Source organism: Ovis aries, chromosome 19, assembly GCF_016772045.2.
Source record: "Ovis aries strain OAR_USU_Benz2616 breed Rambouillet chromosome 19, ARS-UI_Ramb_v3.0, whole genome shotgun sequence".
In the NCBI taxonomy this organism is placed as follows: domain Eukaryota; kingdom Metazoa; phylum Chordata; class Mammalia; order Artiodactyla; family Bovidae; genus Ovis; species Ovis aries.
Window position 1 is genome coordinate 16,487,609 of NC_056072.1, and position 14,085 is coordinate 16,501,693.

Below are 14,085 nucleotides of genomic sequence, written 5' to 3' on the forward strand. Positions count from 1 at the left end.
AGCGTGGAGTCGTAGCCACTCGACTGCCAAGGAAGTTCCTAAAGTTATTGTTAATAGTGTCCCCTTCCCTTTCAAGTAGGGCACTCAGCAATATCTGTCACTCATTCTGAGTTAACTGAAGAACTTATTTCCAACCTGCTTCTAAAAGAAATAGATAAACAGGTAGATTATGCTGTTTTCTAGCTCTTGGGGCATTGAACCAAAAAGTAAACTCAAAATTTTATGTTTGTGCTATGAATCCAAGCTAAACACATTTATCATCCTAACTGACAACCATATTCAACTTAAATTTTTATTTTCGTATTTTGTTTGTTACCCCTGTTTCTCAGGGTACCTGAGAAATTATGACACTACCCAAAATAAGCCTATAGCATAAGGTTGTTTTTAATTGTTTCATTTTTAGCATGACCATATCTTAGTATCTTTTAAAGGTAGAATTTAGGAGAATTGCTGCATTATTTAGAACAGAAAAAAATTAGGAAAAAAATCCAGTTGGTTCTGGTTCAATAAATTATGATACATTCATGGAGTACCACATAGCCATTAAACATAAAGAGGTAGATTTCTATTTACCCATGTAGAAAAATGTCAAATAAAATTAAGAGGGGAAAAAAATAGATTGCAAAGAAGTATGAATAACATCATTCCAATTTTGTAAATAAAAATTAAATGAAAACTCTGATGGCTGTGTTTGTATACTCTGGAAGGACTAATCAGACAATTCAGAGTAGTTAGCTCTTAGTAGTAGAATAAGAGAAAGAAAATGGATCATTCACTTTTTACCTGGTATAAATTTTAAGAAAGAAAGAAAATTAGTTCTTTGTGGCGAAAATGTATATACTAGTAGACCGTATTAAAATTAGGTAGTCTTCTAAGTTTCATGTGTGAAAATAATATATAAAACATTCTTTTTTACAGTGGACAGACTGGTTCAGGGAAAACATTTACCATGATGGGTAAGTAAACTAGAGATTAACATTTACTGGCTTAGTCCACTCTTTTGTGATAACAGAACTTAACATGCTTTTTGGAAAGTCATACTTTCTGTGTTTGATGTTGAACTCATGAAATTAGGGTCATTTCCCACATTCTTGTCAGATTGCGACTTCCATTATATAATAGTGAAATCTGTGTTTTTGGCTGTTTCCAGGTCAAAGCTTAGCACAGAATATGTGCTTAACTAACAACTTTTGAAGAGGGCTTAATGAATCTTTGTATATTTATATACCCGTATAACCACTCTTCTGACCCAGACCCTTAGTCGGTAGCTGCTCCCACTCCCCACCATGGTGCATGTGTTGCTCTGACTTCTGTCGTCACTAGTCTCGCTTGCTTTTGCACGTCTGTGAATGACATTTTACTGTGTTTGCTCTTTTATGGCTGGAGTCTTTCTGTCAGCATGAAGTTTCTGAGATTCACTCATGTTATTGCATGTAGTAGTAGTTTATTTCCATTACTGTATAATATATGATTGTATGAATAGACCACATTTTCCATTCTGCTATTGCTAGAGAGTTTTAGACCCCATGAATAATGGTGTTATGGACATTTTTTTCTTGTATGTGTCTTTTAAAATTCATTTCTGTTGAACTGTAAACTTTTGGGAGTGGACTTGCTGGCTCATAGTATGTGTACGTCCAGCGTTTGCAGGTAGGGCCATGATAGAGATGTGTCAGCATGGAATTTCCCAGCGCTCCATGCACATGTCCACACTTCATATTGTCCTTTTAAAAAATTGAGTTGTTCTGGAGTGTGTGTAGTACTGTCTCATTGTGTTTTTATTTGCACTTCCTTAATTTCCACTGACCACCTTTTCTACATTTATTGAACATTTAAATAGCCTCTCTGTTAAATGCACATTCAAGCTGTTTTTCTTATTTAAAAATTAGCTTATCATTTTCTTACTCATTTGTGGGGATTCATAAAATAGATTAGCTCTTTGTCTATGATACAGATGACAGATTTTTCTCTAGTTTTTTTTTCTGTTGGCTTACATAAGTATTTCTTATGCCAAAATGTTTATTTTTATATGGTTAAATTTCAGGTTGAATTTTTAATGGTTTCTGAATTGTGAGTTTTAGTAAGAAAAGTCTTCCTTTCTCCGAAATTACAGCAACATACATAGAAATGAGTACTAAAATATGCCAGGCACTCTTCAAGGCTCTGGTGGTCTGTTCAAATAGAAGGCAATGTCAAGGCTCTCTTGGAGCTTATAATTCTCATGGGGGGGATGTACAGTTGAAAGCAAATGAATCTCTAGTGCTTAAGCCAGAGGTAATGAGTACTATGGGCTTCCCTAGTGGCTCATTGGTAAAGAATCTGCCTGCTGAGCCGGAGATGCAGGTTCAGTCCTTGGGTCAGGAAGATCCTCTGGAAGAGGAACTGGCAACCCACTGCAGTATTCTTATCTGGGAAATCCCAAGGACAGAGGAGCCTGTGGGCTACAGCCCATGGAGTTGCAGAGTTGGACATGACTTAGTGACTGAACAGCAGCAATGATAAGTGCTGTGAAGAAAAATAAGGGGATAAAAAGGAGCAGGGGGTACTGTTTTAGGTTGGTGAATCAGAGAGGGCTCTTGGGGTGACATTTGAAGAGACTTACTGTGGAGAAGGAAATGGCAACCCACTCCAGCATTCTTGCCTGGAAAATCTCATGGACAGATGAGCCTGGTGGGCTAGTCTGTGGCATCACAGAGTCACACACAACTTAGCAACTGAACAACAACAACAACACACAATCAGGCAGATTGTGATTTGGGGAAATAGTTCTTGATGGAAATGTGACATAAAATGAAGAGTGAAGTGACCTAGCAATATGGAATACAGAGTTTTGTAAGAAATTAACGTTTGTGTATAGAATAATAATTGGAAATATGCAAACAATAAAGTCCATGGCTAAAGAAAAAAAATAATAAAAGAGACTTACTGAATGAAATGAGAAGGAACCTTGAGACTATAGGAGAAGAATCTTCTGCAGAGGGGCTGTCCCTGCAAATTCACAGGCAAGCCCCGAGTTGGGAGTATGCTGAAAAGTATTCAGGGAACAGCAAGAAGACACATGGGGCTAGAGTGGAATTTTCCAGAATTAGGGGCAGGTTGGAATTGTAGCCAGAGGGCAAGTCATGGATTTTGGATTTTTTTTATGAGGGGATGTGAAGTCATGGGAAGGTTTCTTGTTTGTTTGTTTTTAAGAAGCATTGCACGAAATGAAGTTAAATTGAAAGTACTACTCAGGCAGCTGAATGGAGTAGAGGCTATAAGAAGGGGCTAGAGCAGAAGGAGGGCTTCGAGCTGAGTCAGGAGACTAGGCAAGAATAAGGTAACTGTGACGAGTGTGCTGAATATCTTTGTATAGAATTTAGCAGGAAAATGTTAAAAAATTATCTGCACATACTCTAATATTCTGTCCTCTATGTTCTTCCATTTTTCTACTGTTTGTGTTTATATACATATGTATATATACACACACACATATATTTAAGGTACAGTTTACAAGGTCCATTTAATATATTTTAGATATAGCACATCAAGAGGGTAATATTTTAAAATTTATTTTCTGTAGCTTTCTTGCATACACCAGCATTTTCTTAGTTACTGTGGTCTCTAAGGTGTAATTAACTAATACGTACAGTAAGTTTTAGAGACGGGGGAGCCTCGTGGGCTGCCGTCTGTGGGGTCACACAGAGTCGGACACAACTGAAGTGACTTAGCAGCAGCAGCTATATAATTTTTTCTGCTAAATATAGCTTGTTTGAATTAATATTCCAAAAACTCATCTACTACATTTCCCCCTTTCTCCAGTGTTAACAAAATAAGGGTAGGATTCCTCTTCAGTTTCTCTGTATAGAAATCTTGTGATGTATTCCTACAGTATCTTTGTTACCACCCTGGCTTTTAGTGCCCAATTAAGAAAATGCTAGCTAAGGCTAATTTTTATACCCTGTGAGATAGTTATTTCCATTGTTATCTCCATTTTATAGTGAAAACCTCAAAGAGATTAAGTATTTAATGAGCTCGTGGCCACACTGCCAGTATATAAAGGTCATCCGAGACGACTGACTGTCTTATGCAACAGTAAAGTATAATTGCTTGTTATTTCTGCTGATTCTGATATCTGCAGAAGGAAACATTTCAAGCTTGGGACTTCAGTGGATTTTTAAATTTATCAAACAACAGCTGCTTTTTCAAATGGCTTAGTGACTATCATGCACCTGTTGATTGGTTCTCTTATGCCATCTCTTACCACAAATTAACTTGCTTGGGAGCCCAGAAGAAACTGATTATACAATGTGTCTTCTGTTAAATTGTCTTTCACTGTTGCCATTTTGAAGGACTCCTGTTACAGAATAAAAATGAGCAGTTACATATCTGTGTTTTTATGTTTTTCTTTAGGACCATCTGAATCTGATAATTTTTCTCATAATCTGAGAGGAGTAATCCCTCGAAGTTTTGAATATTTGTTTTCCTTAATTGAACACGAAAAAGAGAAGGTAAAACTTATTGTAAAAATAAAGAGAATTCTATGCAATATCTACTTTTGAGTAGTTAATAGTTCATGATACATGGAGGGGTATAATTGGTCATCTACACGTGGATAGGCTAGAGTGGTATAAAAAAATCCTTCGGTTCTCAAGATAAAATTAAGGATTCTGAGTTTTCTATTTCTAAAGGTTTTTAGTCTATAAAACATGCATCATTCTTGACCTGACATTAAAAGAAAGTAGAAAGTAGTGCTTCTTAGACACTCAGATTTTACAGAAGAGAAAGTGTAAAGAAAATCTTAACTGAGGAAAACAGGTTCATAAAGCCATGTCACCTACCTGCACCTAGGCTGACAGTAGTAACGGGCCATCTTTACCTGCTTTACCCGCTACCATCTGACCATGATCTTGCTTCACACATGGTGTGGCTCTGTCGTTCTGGCTACGTGGGCTTCCATTTTGCATTAGCTCCCAGATTGGGCCATTCTCTTTATTGTGCATCGTTACCTTAGTGAATTCCAGGCTTAAGAGCCATTAGTGTTCTGTATTCTACTACCTATCTGCCAGGGAGACTGATATATAACATTGAGTTACCACTTAACTCCTTTGCAGAAACTGTCTCTTACCATTGTAGTTAGACAAGCATATTACGTGCCAGTGAATTAGATTTAGTGACATGCATTTCTGTGGTTAAAAATCCTATAGCAAGGCTTTTTGTTTATTTTTTGTAAGAGAGACTTTAAAAATGCCTTATTTTCTGTCATTTGGAAAATATAATAGTTGATTGAGATACACTTATGAGGAAGTCCAGTATATGACAGGTGAAAATGGAATTGCTATTTTCATCACAAGGAAAAAGAAGTTATGTAACTATGTATGGTGATGGATGTTAACTAGACATATGATCATTTTGCAGTATATACAAATATCAAGTCATTGTGTTGTATGCCCGAAACTAGTGTAATGCTCTATATCAGTTATACCTCAATTAAGCAAAAAATGGAATTCCCCATTCGGCACGCTCAAGTCCTAGTTCCCTATCTTGGTTCCGAGGTACTGTTGGAAAGGTCAGGGCTCCTGGGACCACGATTTGATGCTGCTTAAAACTGTTAATGATGTGTTGAAACTAGTAACCTATGTTTTAAAACTGACTTTTAAGTATCTTGTATCGTGTAAAGGATAATATTGTAGGGAATTTATATGTTGTGAAGTGAGTGAAAAATGAGTGCTCATGAAAGGTAGGGATGAACTCATGAAAACAATGTCACTAAACCAGGCTTCTCTTTTACAGGCTGGTGTTGGAAAGAGTTTTCTTTGTAAGTGTTCATTTATTGAGATCTACAACGAGCACATCTATGACCTGCTGGACTCTGCATCAGCTGGACTGTACATAAGGGAGCACATTAAGAAGGGGGTCTTCGTTGTTGGTGCAGTGGAACAGGTGGTGACCTCAGCGGCTGAAGCCTATCAGGTACCCTATTTTGAATGATTTGCTCCGCAGACAACATAGCGTGCTGTGAAGAAAGAAAGAACTGTGTTACTAAAGATATTTTGTAAAGCCACAGCCAGGATGTTCATGAAAAGGAAAGAAAAAAAGAGTATGACCATAGTTTATAAATTTCCCGTTTGTTAAAATAGATGTTTGACCCCTTGATTTTGGGTTAGTTTGGTATTGTTCATTCCATTCATTCACTGTCTGTCTGTCTGTCTCACCGGGTCTTAGCTGTGGCATGCAGAATCTAGTTCCCTGACCAAGAATTGAACCTGGGCCCCTTGCATGGGGAGTGCAGAGTCTTAACTGCTGGACCACATGGAAGTCCCACACTTTTTTTAAGCTAATAGTATTTTGAAATTTGTCTCATGTTTGAGTGAGGATTGCTCTTTCTCTTTGCAGCTGTGTAAATGTCATTATTTATCTGATATTTAATGTACAGTATTTGGTGTTATGAAAAGGAAGCATGAGTTAATTAACCAAAAAATAAAAGGTATAAACAGTTTCATTTTTATGCTGTGACTGTTTAATAGGGTTATAACAGCTCTATTCATTGAGTATATGTGTTGAAGCCTATACTAACTTCTTTGTATATATTATTTCATTTAATTTTTTATCTGCTTTTTGAGGTAAGCTACTAATTTCTGGGGTTGCAAAGAGTCAGACACGACTGAGCAACTGAACCGACCGACCGACGGACTAATTTCTTTTATTTATCCAATACATATCATGACCTTGCCACTCAAAAATGTAGTTCTCATACTATCAGTGTCACCTGGGAGCTTGTTAGAAATGCGGGATCTCAGCCTCTACTTCACATCTAGTGAATCAGAATCTGAACTTTAGTGGGACTAGGTGGTTAGCGTGCACATTATAGTTTGAGATGTTCTGCACTGTGAGCAGGTACCCACATTCCCATTTTACACATATGGGACTACACCTTGAAAAGATCACTTGGCCCCAGACCACACAACTGGTAGATAGTGGAGACAAGGGTTGAACTGGTATTCATCTGATTTTAGAGCCTGCTATCTGAACCTTCATGTAGCCTGCCTGCCACAGGGAATAGTGCCGGGGTCCAGCCCCGGTGGGTCCAGGGTAATTCGAAGGGGAGACGGTGTGGTGAGGAAAAACTTATTTATTTAGAAATATAAAAGAGAGATTAGGAAGACATAGTGTAGTAGGAAAATTTAGTGGAGAAAAGAGGCTGAATAACTTGGTTTATGTGGAGAACTAATAAAATCTCAGGACAAGAGATTTGCACCATCTACATTGGGCCACCAGTGCCCGTTTGAATAGCAGAGGGTGCCCCGCCTTGGGCTCCCTCTCTCACGGATCTTAGAAGCCAGGGCAAATAAGTAGACATGGCGAGCCTCCCTTCCCACTCCAGATGGGAATTCAGCAAGAAAAGGAGAGGGAAGGAGAGGGAGAAAGAGAGAGAGAGAGAGACGGGGGGAGCCAGATTTCCAAGAAACTAATTCAAGAGACTAGTCCGAGAAACTGGTCCATCCTTTATTGTTCAGAAGGCTTTTTATACTTTTGATTATACATAGAGATCAATGGATAATACAAAATTATGCAGTGTCAACTGCCCTGACTCTTATCGAGACCAGGCTTTCTCTCTGTATACCTAGTTGTATACATAAGTCTTAGGTGATTTACATCATCTTTTGGCCAGAAGGCCAATTAACATTTTATGGCCCTTTTCTGATAAGGGTTATAGTGTTGTTCTTCCCAAAGTCTGGTGCCACTTTCAGAAAGCACTAAATAAAGTTACATTATTACATAGCAAGGATACAACAATTTATAACAATGAAGGAGTACAGTGGTTTATAACAAAGAGAAAATTAATTAACTCAAAAGTCTAGTGTTGCTAACATCAAAACTACTATATTTCTTTTTCTATATCCCAATTACATTGATTAATATCCTTCAGGTGCCTAAAAAATAAAGGATATGGAGGCCTGGCGGCAAACATTAACTCAACAAACTCTTCACCAAACTAATTCTTAGCTCCAAAAGGCTCTAATATCTTTAAGATGTTTTGAGCTTCGTGCCTCTCACAGTTGGGGGCTGTAAACAATCCATAAGTTGTAAAGCCTGGTCAGTTAAGCCGAAACATTCTTTATATATGCAGGAGACTGTTAACTGGAGCTCTGAATTAACTCTTTCCAGAGAGAAGGTGGTAATGTCAGAAGAATATAGTATAGCAGAAAGTAAACAGATTTTGGTTTCAGGGTAGATGCTCAGGAAAACCCAGGGGGAACCCTGAAGCCTGACTCGCCTTGCCCATTAGGCCTCTCCGCATGACCTTGTCATGGGTGGGATCTCCTGTGCCGGCTCCTGGCAGAATAGGAAGTAAAAACAAATACTCCGTAGACCAAAAGGACTGACAAAGCTTTGGGCTTGAAGGTAATTTTGAGATTTACTTTATCTGACTTCTCATAGTTTGGGAAAAGGGTTTAGAGAGATTTTACGACTTGCGTTGATACAAATAGAGAAATGGCAAAACCCATTCTAGATCCTATGCCTTCTGATCTCCTGCTTGTTTGGTCTCATGACCTAGAGAAGAAACAAGAAACGAAAGGGAAAGGAAAGTTAGCGTGCATACGTGCATATGTTCCTCAGTAGACCAGTAGTCTCACACCACCCTCTACAGATTTCCTGCTGATGTTTGTAGCTGTTGTGAAAACGTGGAAGTTGTGATCGTGTATTTTCCTTTTGCCTAGGTGTTGTCTGGAGGGTGGAGAAACAGACGTGTCGCCTCGACATCAATGAATAGAGAATCCTCTAGGTCTCACGCAGTCTTTACAATTACAATAGAGTCAATGGAGAAAAGCCATGAAACTGTGAATATACGGACCTCCCTTCTCAATCTGGTGGATTTGGCAGGATCTGAAAGGCAAAAGGACACCCATGCAGAAGGCATGAGATTAAAGGTAAGATTGGAATTACGGTCTTCAGTTCAACTTGACTGAGAATTAGAAGTCAATACCAAGCTCAGTATTTTGATGGCTACAAAGCATTAAGAAATTGGTTCTATCCTAAAGGTATAGAAAGTTCTGTTGTAGTGTAGGGACAATAAACATACATGGGATATGACAAGTGTCAGGAGCAAGAGTATTTGAATTCACTGTCACCCAAAAGGGCCGATGGTATGAGTGGTAGCAGGGTTCAGAGGAAGGAGGACATGACATGCCCCGTACGTGGGGGAAGCATGGGAAAGAAGTAGTTCTTGAGTTAAGGGTTAAGGACTTCATTCTAGGTTAAGGCATTACCAGAGGTTCTCGGCAATGTGAACTACTAACGTATATACGCGTTGTGGTCTTCCCAGGTGGCTCAGTGGTTAAAGAATCTGCCTGCAGTGCAGACGTGGGTTCAGTCCCTGGGTCAGGGAAGATCCCCTGGAGGAGGGTACGGCAGCCCACTCCAGTATTCTTGCTTGGAGATTCCATTGGATTGAGGAGCCTGGCAGGCTACAGTCCATATAGCCGCAAAGAGTTGGATGTGACTGAAGCGAGCAAGCACACGTGCATGTGTATTGTGACCTGTACTGTCAACAAAGTGTGTGATTCCACATGTTAGGGTATATGGGTGCAGAGAGCCAAGAGTCAGAAATGGTGGAGGAGAGTGTGCTGTTTGCCTTGAAAGCGAGGATTTGAGCCTCCTGAGCTCTCAGACAGCTTCAGGCTGTCTCACATTTGTGTTTCATGGTGACATAAAGCAAAGAAAAATAGCATATGTTCATAATAGGACATATGCTGGGTCTATTCTACATGCTTCATATAAAACTATTTATTCTTCCTAAGAATTCGAGGGCATGATACTATTATCCTTTCTATTTTGAAGAAACAGAAGTAAATTTTCCAGGGGCACGTGATTGAGTTGAGCTGAGATTCAAGCAGTAGTCCAGCTCCACAGACAGTGCTCGCGACTGTGGCCCTAAACCACTTTTAAGAATGGTAACAGTGTGGCAGCTCTGAACTCAGTGCATCTTGCTTAATACTTTCCATTTCTCTTCTCTTTTTTCTATACTCCCATCTCTGCAGACTCAGTTATCAAAAATACACTGCCTAAAGTAAAAGGTTTAACCCAAACATTTTCCTCCCCAAACCACTCTTTTAAGGACATTTTATGTTTACATATAATAAATGTAAATTCTAATTTACATTTGATATATGTAAATTCGAATTTACAGAATTAGAGTGAATGTTCTCTTATCTATAATATGTTCACTAATAGCTTTGTGGGACATGGGAGTGGGATGTTAGTTACCATACCTTTACAATGTAGCAAACATTTTAACATTAAAAAAGGCTTGAAGAATATGCTTGTAATTTACTACTTTAACATGTTTTCATCTATTCTCTTCTTGATTTTATCCCTGCCTATAGGTCAGTTGAAAACTATTACAATCATGAGTTGATAACAGTATTTTTTTTCCTTCAATGATTTTTATGTTTGAATTTGAATAGTATTAGAATTGCAGTGTGTGCCTCAATAGGAGAAGGTTAGGGCACAGTTGAGGACATCTTTTTTGCTGAGAAGTTACTTACCCTTAACTAACATTGTCCCTGTCTTGCCTTTCCATTCAGACTTACCACCCTGCTAGGTATATTTTAATTCAAATTACTAAAAAGAAATCAGTGCATCTCAATTTTTGTCCTTTTCCCCTAACACCCTAGGAAGCAGGGAACATAAACCGATCATTGAGCTGCCTGGGCCAGGTGATTACTGCGCTTGTCGATGTGGGTAATGGAAAACAGAGACATATTTGCTACAGAGACTCCAAACTTACCTTCTTACTCCGGGTAAAGTAGATCACTGGGTTCCTGAGCCCCTTTTTTGGTTATGCTCACTATGACATTCTGTTTTAATGTTCTTTTGCTTTATGGTTTATCACAGGGTATTGAATATAGTTGCCTGTGTTATATAGTAGAATCTTGTTGTTCATCCATCTTATGTATAATAGTTTACATCTGCTAATACCAAACTCCCAGTCCTTCCCTCCCCCACCCCCCTCCCCTTTGACAGTCACAAGTCTGTTCTCTACATCTGTGAGTCTGTTTATGTTTCATAGATAGGTTCGTTTATGTCGTATCTTTTGGTTTCTCCCCTGAAATGTGTGCCATTTATATCATTAAACAGGATTCCCTTGGAGGTAATGCCAAAACAGTCATAATTGCAAATGTTCATCCTGGATCTAGGTGTTTTGGTGAAACCCTATCAACACTTAATTTTGCTCAAAGAGCCAAGCTGATTAAAAATAAGGTAAAATACTGAGTATATTTAAGTAAATTTAAAATATATTAAAGTATAATAAATATATATTAAAATATATTGAAGCTGGCACTTTTGTAATTGCCCTGAAATTAGCATTAGCTTTTATTTATTTCTCTGTTGTGAAAGCCTAACTGTAAGCAAGGTTTCTGTTTTCATCTTTCCTAGCCTTCTGTATAGATCGTGTAATTTGAGACCTAGATTAGGTCTTATGGTCATTATTATTTGGCCTGTTTTTTCTTAAGGGAAGGGAAAGTTTTTCCTTTGTAATTGGGTTGGAGACTAAATTTATGTACCTAAACTATGCTAGCAGAGCTGGGTGCTAAGGGTGAGAGGATCCACTAGGAAAATAATTTTGATGACCTTGACAAACTTTGTCTTTCAAGTTGTCTGTAACTCCAGGGTTTCCTTGTTTTTCTTTCTATACCGGAAGTTTCTGGGACTTCCCTGGCAGTCCAGTGGTTAAGACTCTGCTTCCACTTCAGGGGATGTGGGTTTGATACCTGATCTGGGAACTAGATCCCACATGCTGCACAGCATGGCCAAAAAGAAAGAGGAAAAAAAATAAAGTTTATTTGATATTCTTGTACAGGTGGTCCAAAACGTTTTCATGTAAATGGTCCAAGTGATAAATAATTGCAGCTTCTTGGACTGTGGATTGTATGGTCTCTGCCCCAACTACTCATCTCTGCTTTTTTTAGTAAGAAAGCAGCTGTAGATGCTGTGTAAACACGAGGACAGCTATGGTCAAGCAGCACTTGGCTAACCCCAGGTGCAGAGTGTCAAAAGACCAAGGAGTTCCCCGCTTGTTTTGGAGAGGTTTGGTTGGAGGCCTCTTTGGTTCTAAACAGAAGAATCAAAATGCATATATTAGCAAATTAATTTCCTTTCTCTTTCAAAGGAGACAGTGGTCATTCTTGCCCCACAAAATAGATTCCCTGATCATCTCATCATGGTAAAAGCAAAGAGGTTCATGATGCTTCTTCCGTTGGATAAGTCAGAAGAGTATGGGTCTGGTTACTCAGTCATTTGATTGGATTATGACCTCTTTGTAGGATATCTCTAATACAAGGAAGAGAAATCATTAGCATTTCCTGACCCTATCTCTTGGGACTTACTAGAAGTTTTTGGAGAATGGAAAGCGGCAGGGATAATTAGAATTATGACATCACCAATGTGAGATTGTGATGTCATAGTGTATAGGAGTGCCTTGTGATGAGGCTGTCCTTAAGAAGCAGAAGCAACTGGAAATGACTTCTTAACATATGAAATAAGAAAACTAGGAACCTTATACTAGTCACTATCAATGGTAAGTCCTCTGCTGCAGCCTCCCAGGGAAAAGTGACTCAGATATTGGAGACTTAAGAGTGAACAGTCCTTCCCAGTGGGCAGACCCAGCCTAAGAGAGGAACATGGGAAGCTTGGGGCTGTCAGAGATTTCCCTCTCACTCTGGAGTATTGGGTATTTGATTTGGTTGGTACTCAGCTCTTGGCCTTTTTTTTTTATTATTATTATTTTAAAAAGTTTTTTGACTCTGCCAAGTCTTAGTTGTGGCATGTGGGATCTAGTTCCCTAATCAGGGATAGAACCCAGGCCCCCTGCATTGGGAGTACTGAGTCTTAGTCACTGGACCACCAGCGAAGTCCCATTAGCTCTTGAGTCTTGTTAACACCACGTGGGTTTTGTGAGACTGTAAACTCCTTAGAAGCCTTCTGATAGAAGACATTTCTTTGAAAGAGCATTTACTGTGATAATAAAACACAAATGGAGTTGTCAAACTACCTTCCCCTCTATGAGGACTGTTAGGAAGACACAGGGTTGAATTTCTCTGGAGAGGGTGGAGCCAGGGGAGCTCAGGCCAGCCCTGCAGTTCTCACCCCTCTTTAGTGAGCAAAGACAGGGGGAGGTGACACCAAGGGAGGTGTTTGCCCTTCTTGATGGGATGGGGCTGTCGGTCGCAGGAAGAAGCAGTGTTAGGTGCATATATGCTGATGCCAGTAGTGAACCGGGATTCCCTGATAACTCAGTGAAGAGTCTGCCTGCAATGCAGGAGACCCCAGTTCGATCCCTGGGTTGGGAAAATCCCCCGGAGAAGGGAAAGGCTACCCACTCCAGTATTCTGGCCTGGAGAATTCCATAGACTGTATAGTCCGTGGGATCACAAAGAGTCAGACACGACTGAGTGACTTTCACTTCACTTCACTTCAGGAGTGAACTATCCCAGCAAGGCCCAGGGCTAGTAAACAGATGAGAGACCTAAGTGGGGCATAGGGAGGGGAGGGAAAGATCTCTGGTCCTAGGCGTGATGGCACAGGGAAAAAAAGCCTCCCCTCCCGCCAGCACACCAATTCTGGAAGCCTGCAGACTCTTGGTGAGAGGCAAGTGTCAATTTGTTTGGTCTTCATCCATACAAACCATATAAACAAACCATACAAAACAAATATACATATACTCCAGACCATACAAACAAATATAAACACAAGATTATATGACTCATAAAGCATTCTTTTAATGGTAAAAAAAAAAAAATTCTTGAACAGGCAGTGGTAAATGAAGACACGCAAGGAAACGTGACCCAGCTCCAAGCTGAAGTGAAGAGACTCAAAGAGCAACTGGCCCAGCTTACTGCAGGGCAGATGCTACCAGAAAGCTTGCACACCGTAGGTAAGATGAGCTCAGTGTACTTTAAGCTGAGGAGATCTGGGTGTGGATGTAGTATGGGAACCCTCTGATGACAGGCACAGCACTGTATGGCTATCCAGATTTCCCACGAGTGTCTGTTCCTGTTTATTTCACCTGCATAGAAACCAGACGTGGTTACTACAGAATTC

General features: G+C 39.5%; 1 protein-coding gene across 5 annotated transcripts in view; it reads left to right on the top strand.

Annotated features, from left to right (window-relative positions):
* Nucleotides 1-14,085, top strand: part of KIF15 (kinesin family member 15) — a 68,766-nt gene that overhangs the window by 12,978 nt on the left and 41,703 nt on the right. For all 5 annotated transcript variants that reach the window (XM_012099496.4, XM_015102297.4, XM_042236556.2 and 2 more), the window contains exons 5-11: nt 919-956; nt 4,393-4,490; nt 5,773-5,952; nt 8,703-8,912; nt 10,659-10,784; nt 11,122-11,244; nt 13,795-13,918. In XM_012099496.4, coding sequence (XP_011954886.1) covers nt 919-956; nt 4,393-4,490; nt 5,773-5,952; nt 8,703-8,912; nt 10,659-10,784; nt 11,122-11,244; nt 13,795-13,918 — 899 coding nt within the window. The remainder of the gene's footprint in view (nt 1-918; nt 957-4,392; nt 4,491-5,772; nt 5,953-8,702; nt 8,913-10,658; nt 10,785-11,121; nt 11,245-13,794; nt 13,919-14,085) is intronic.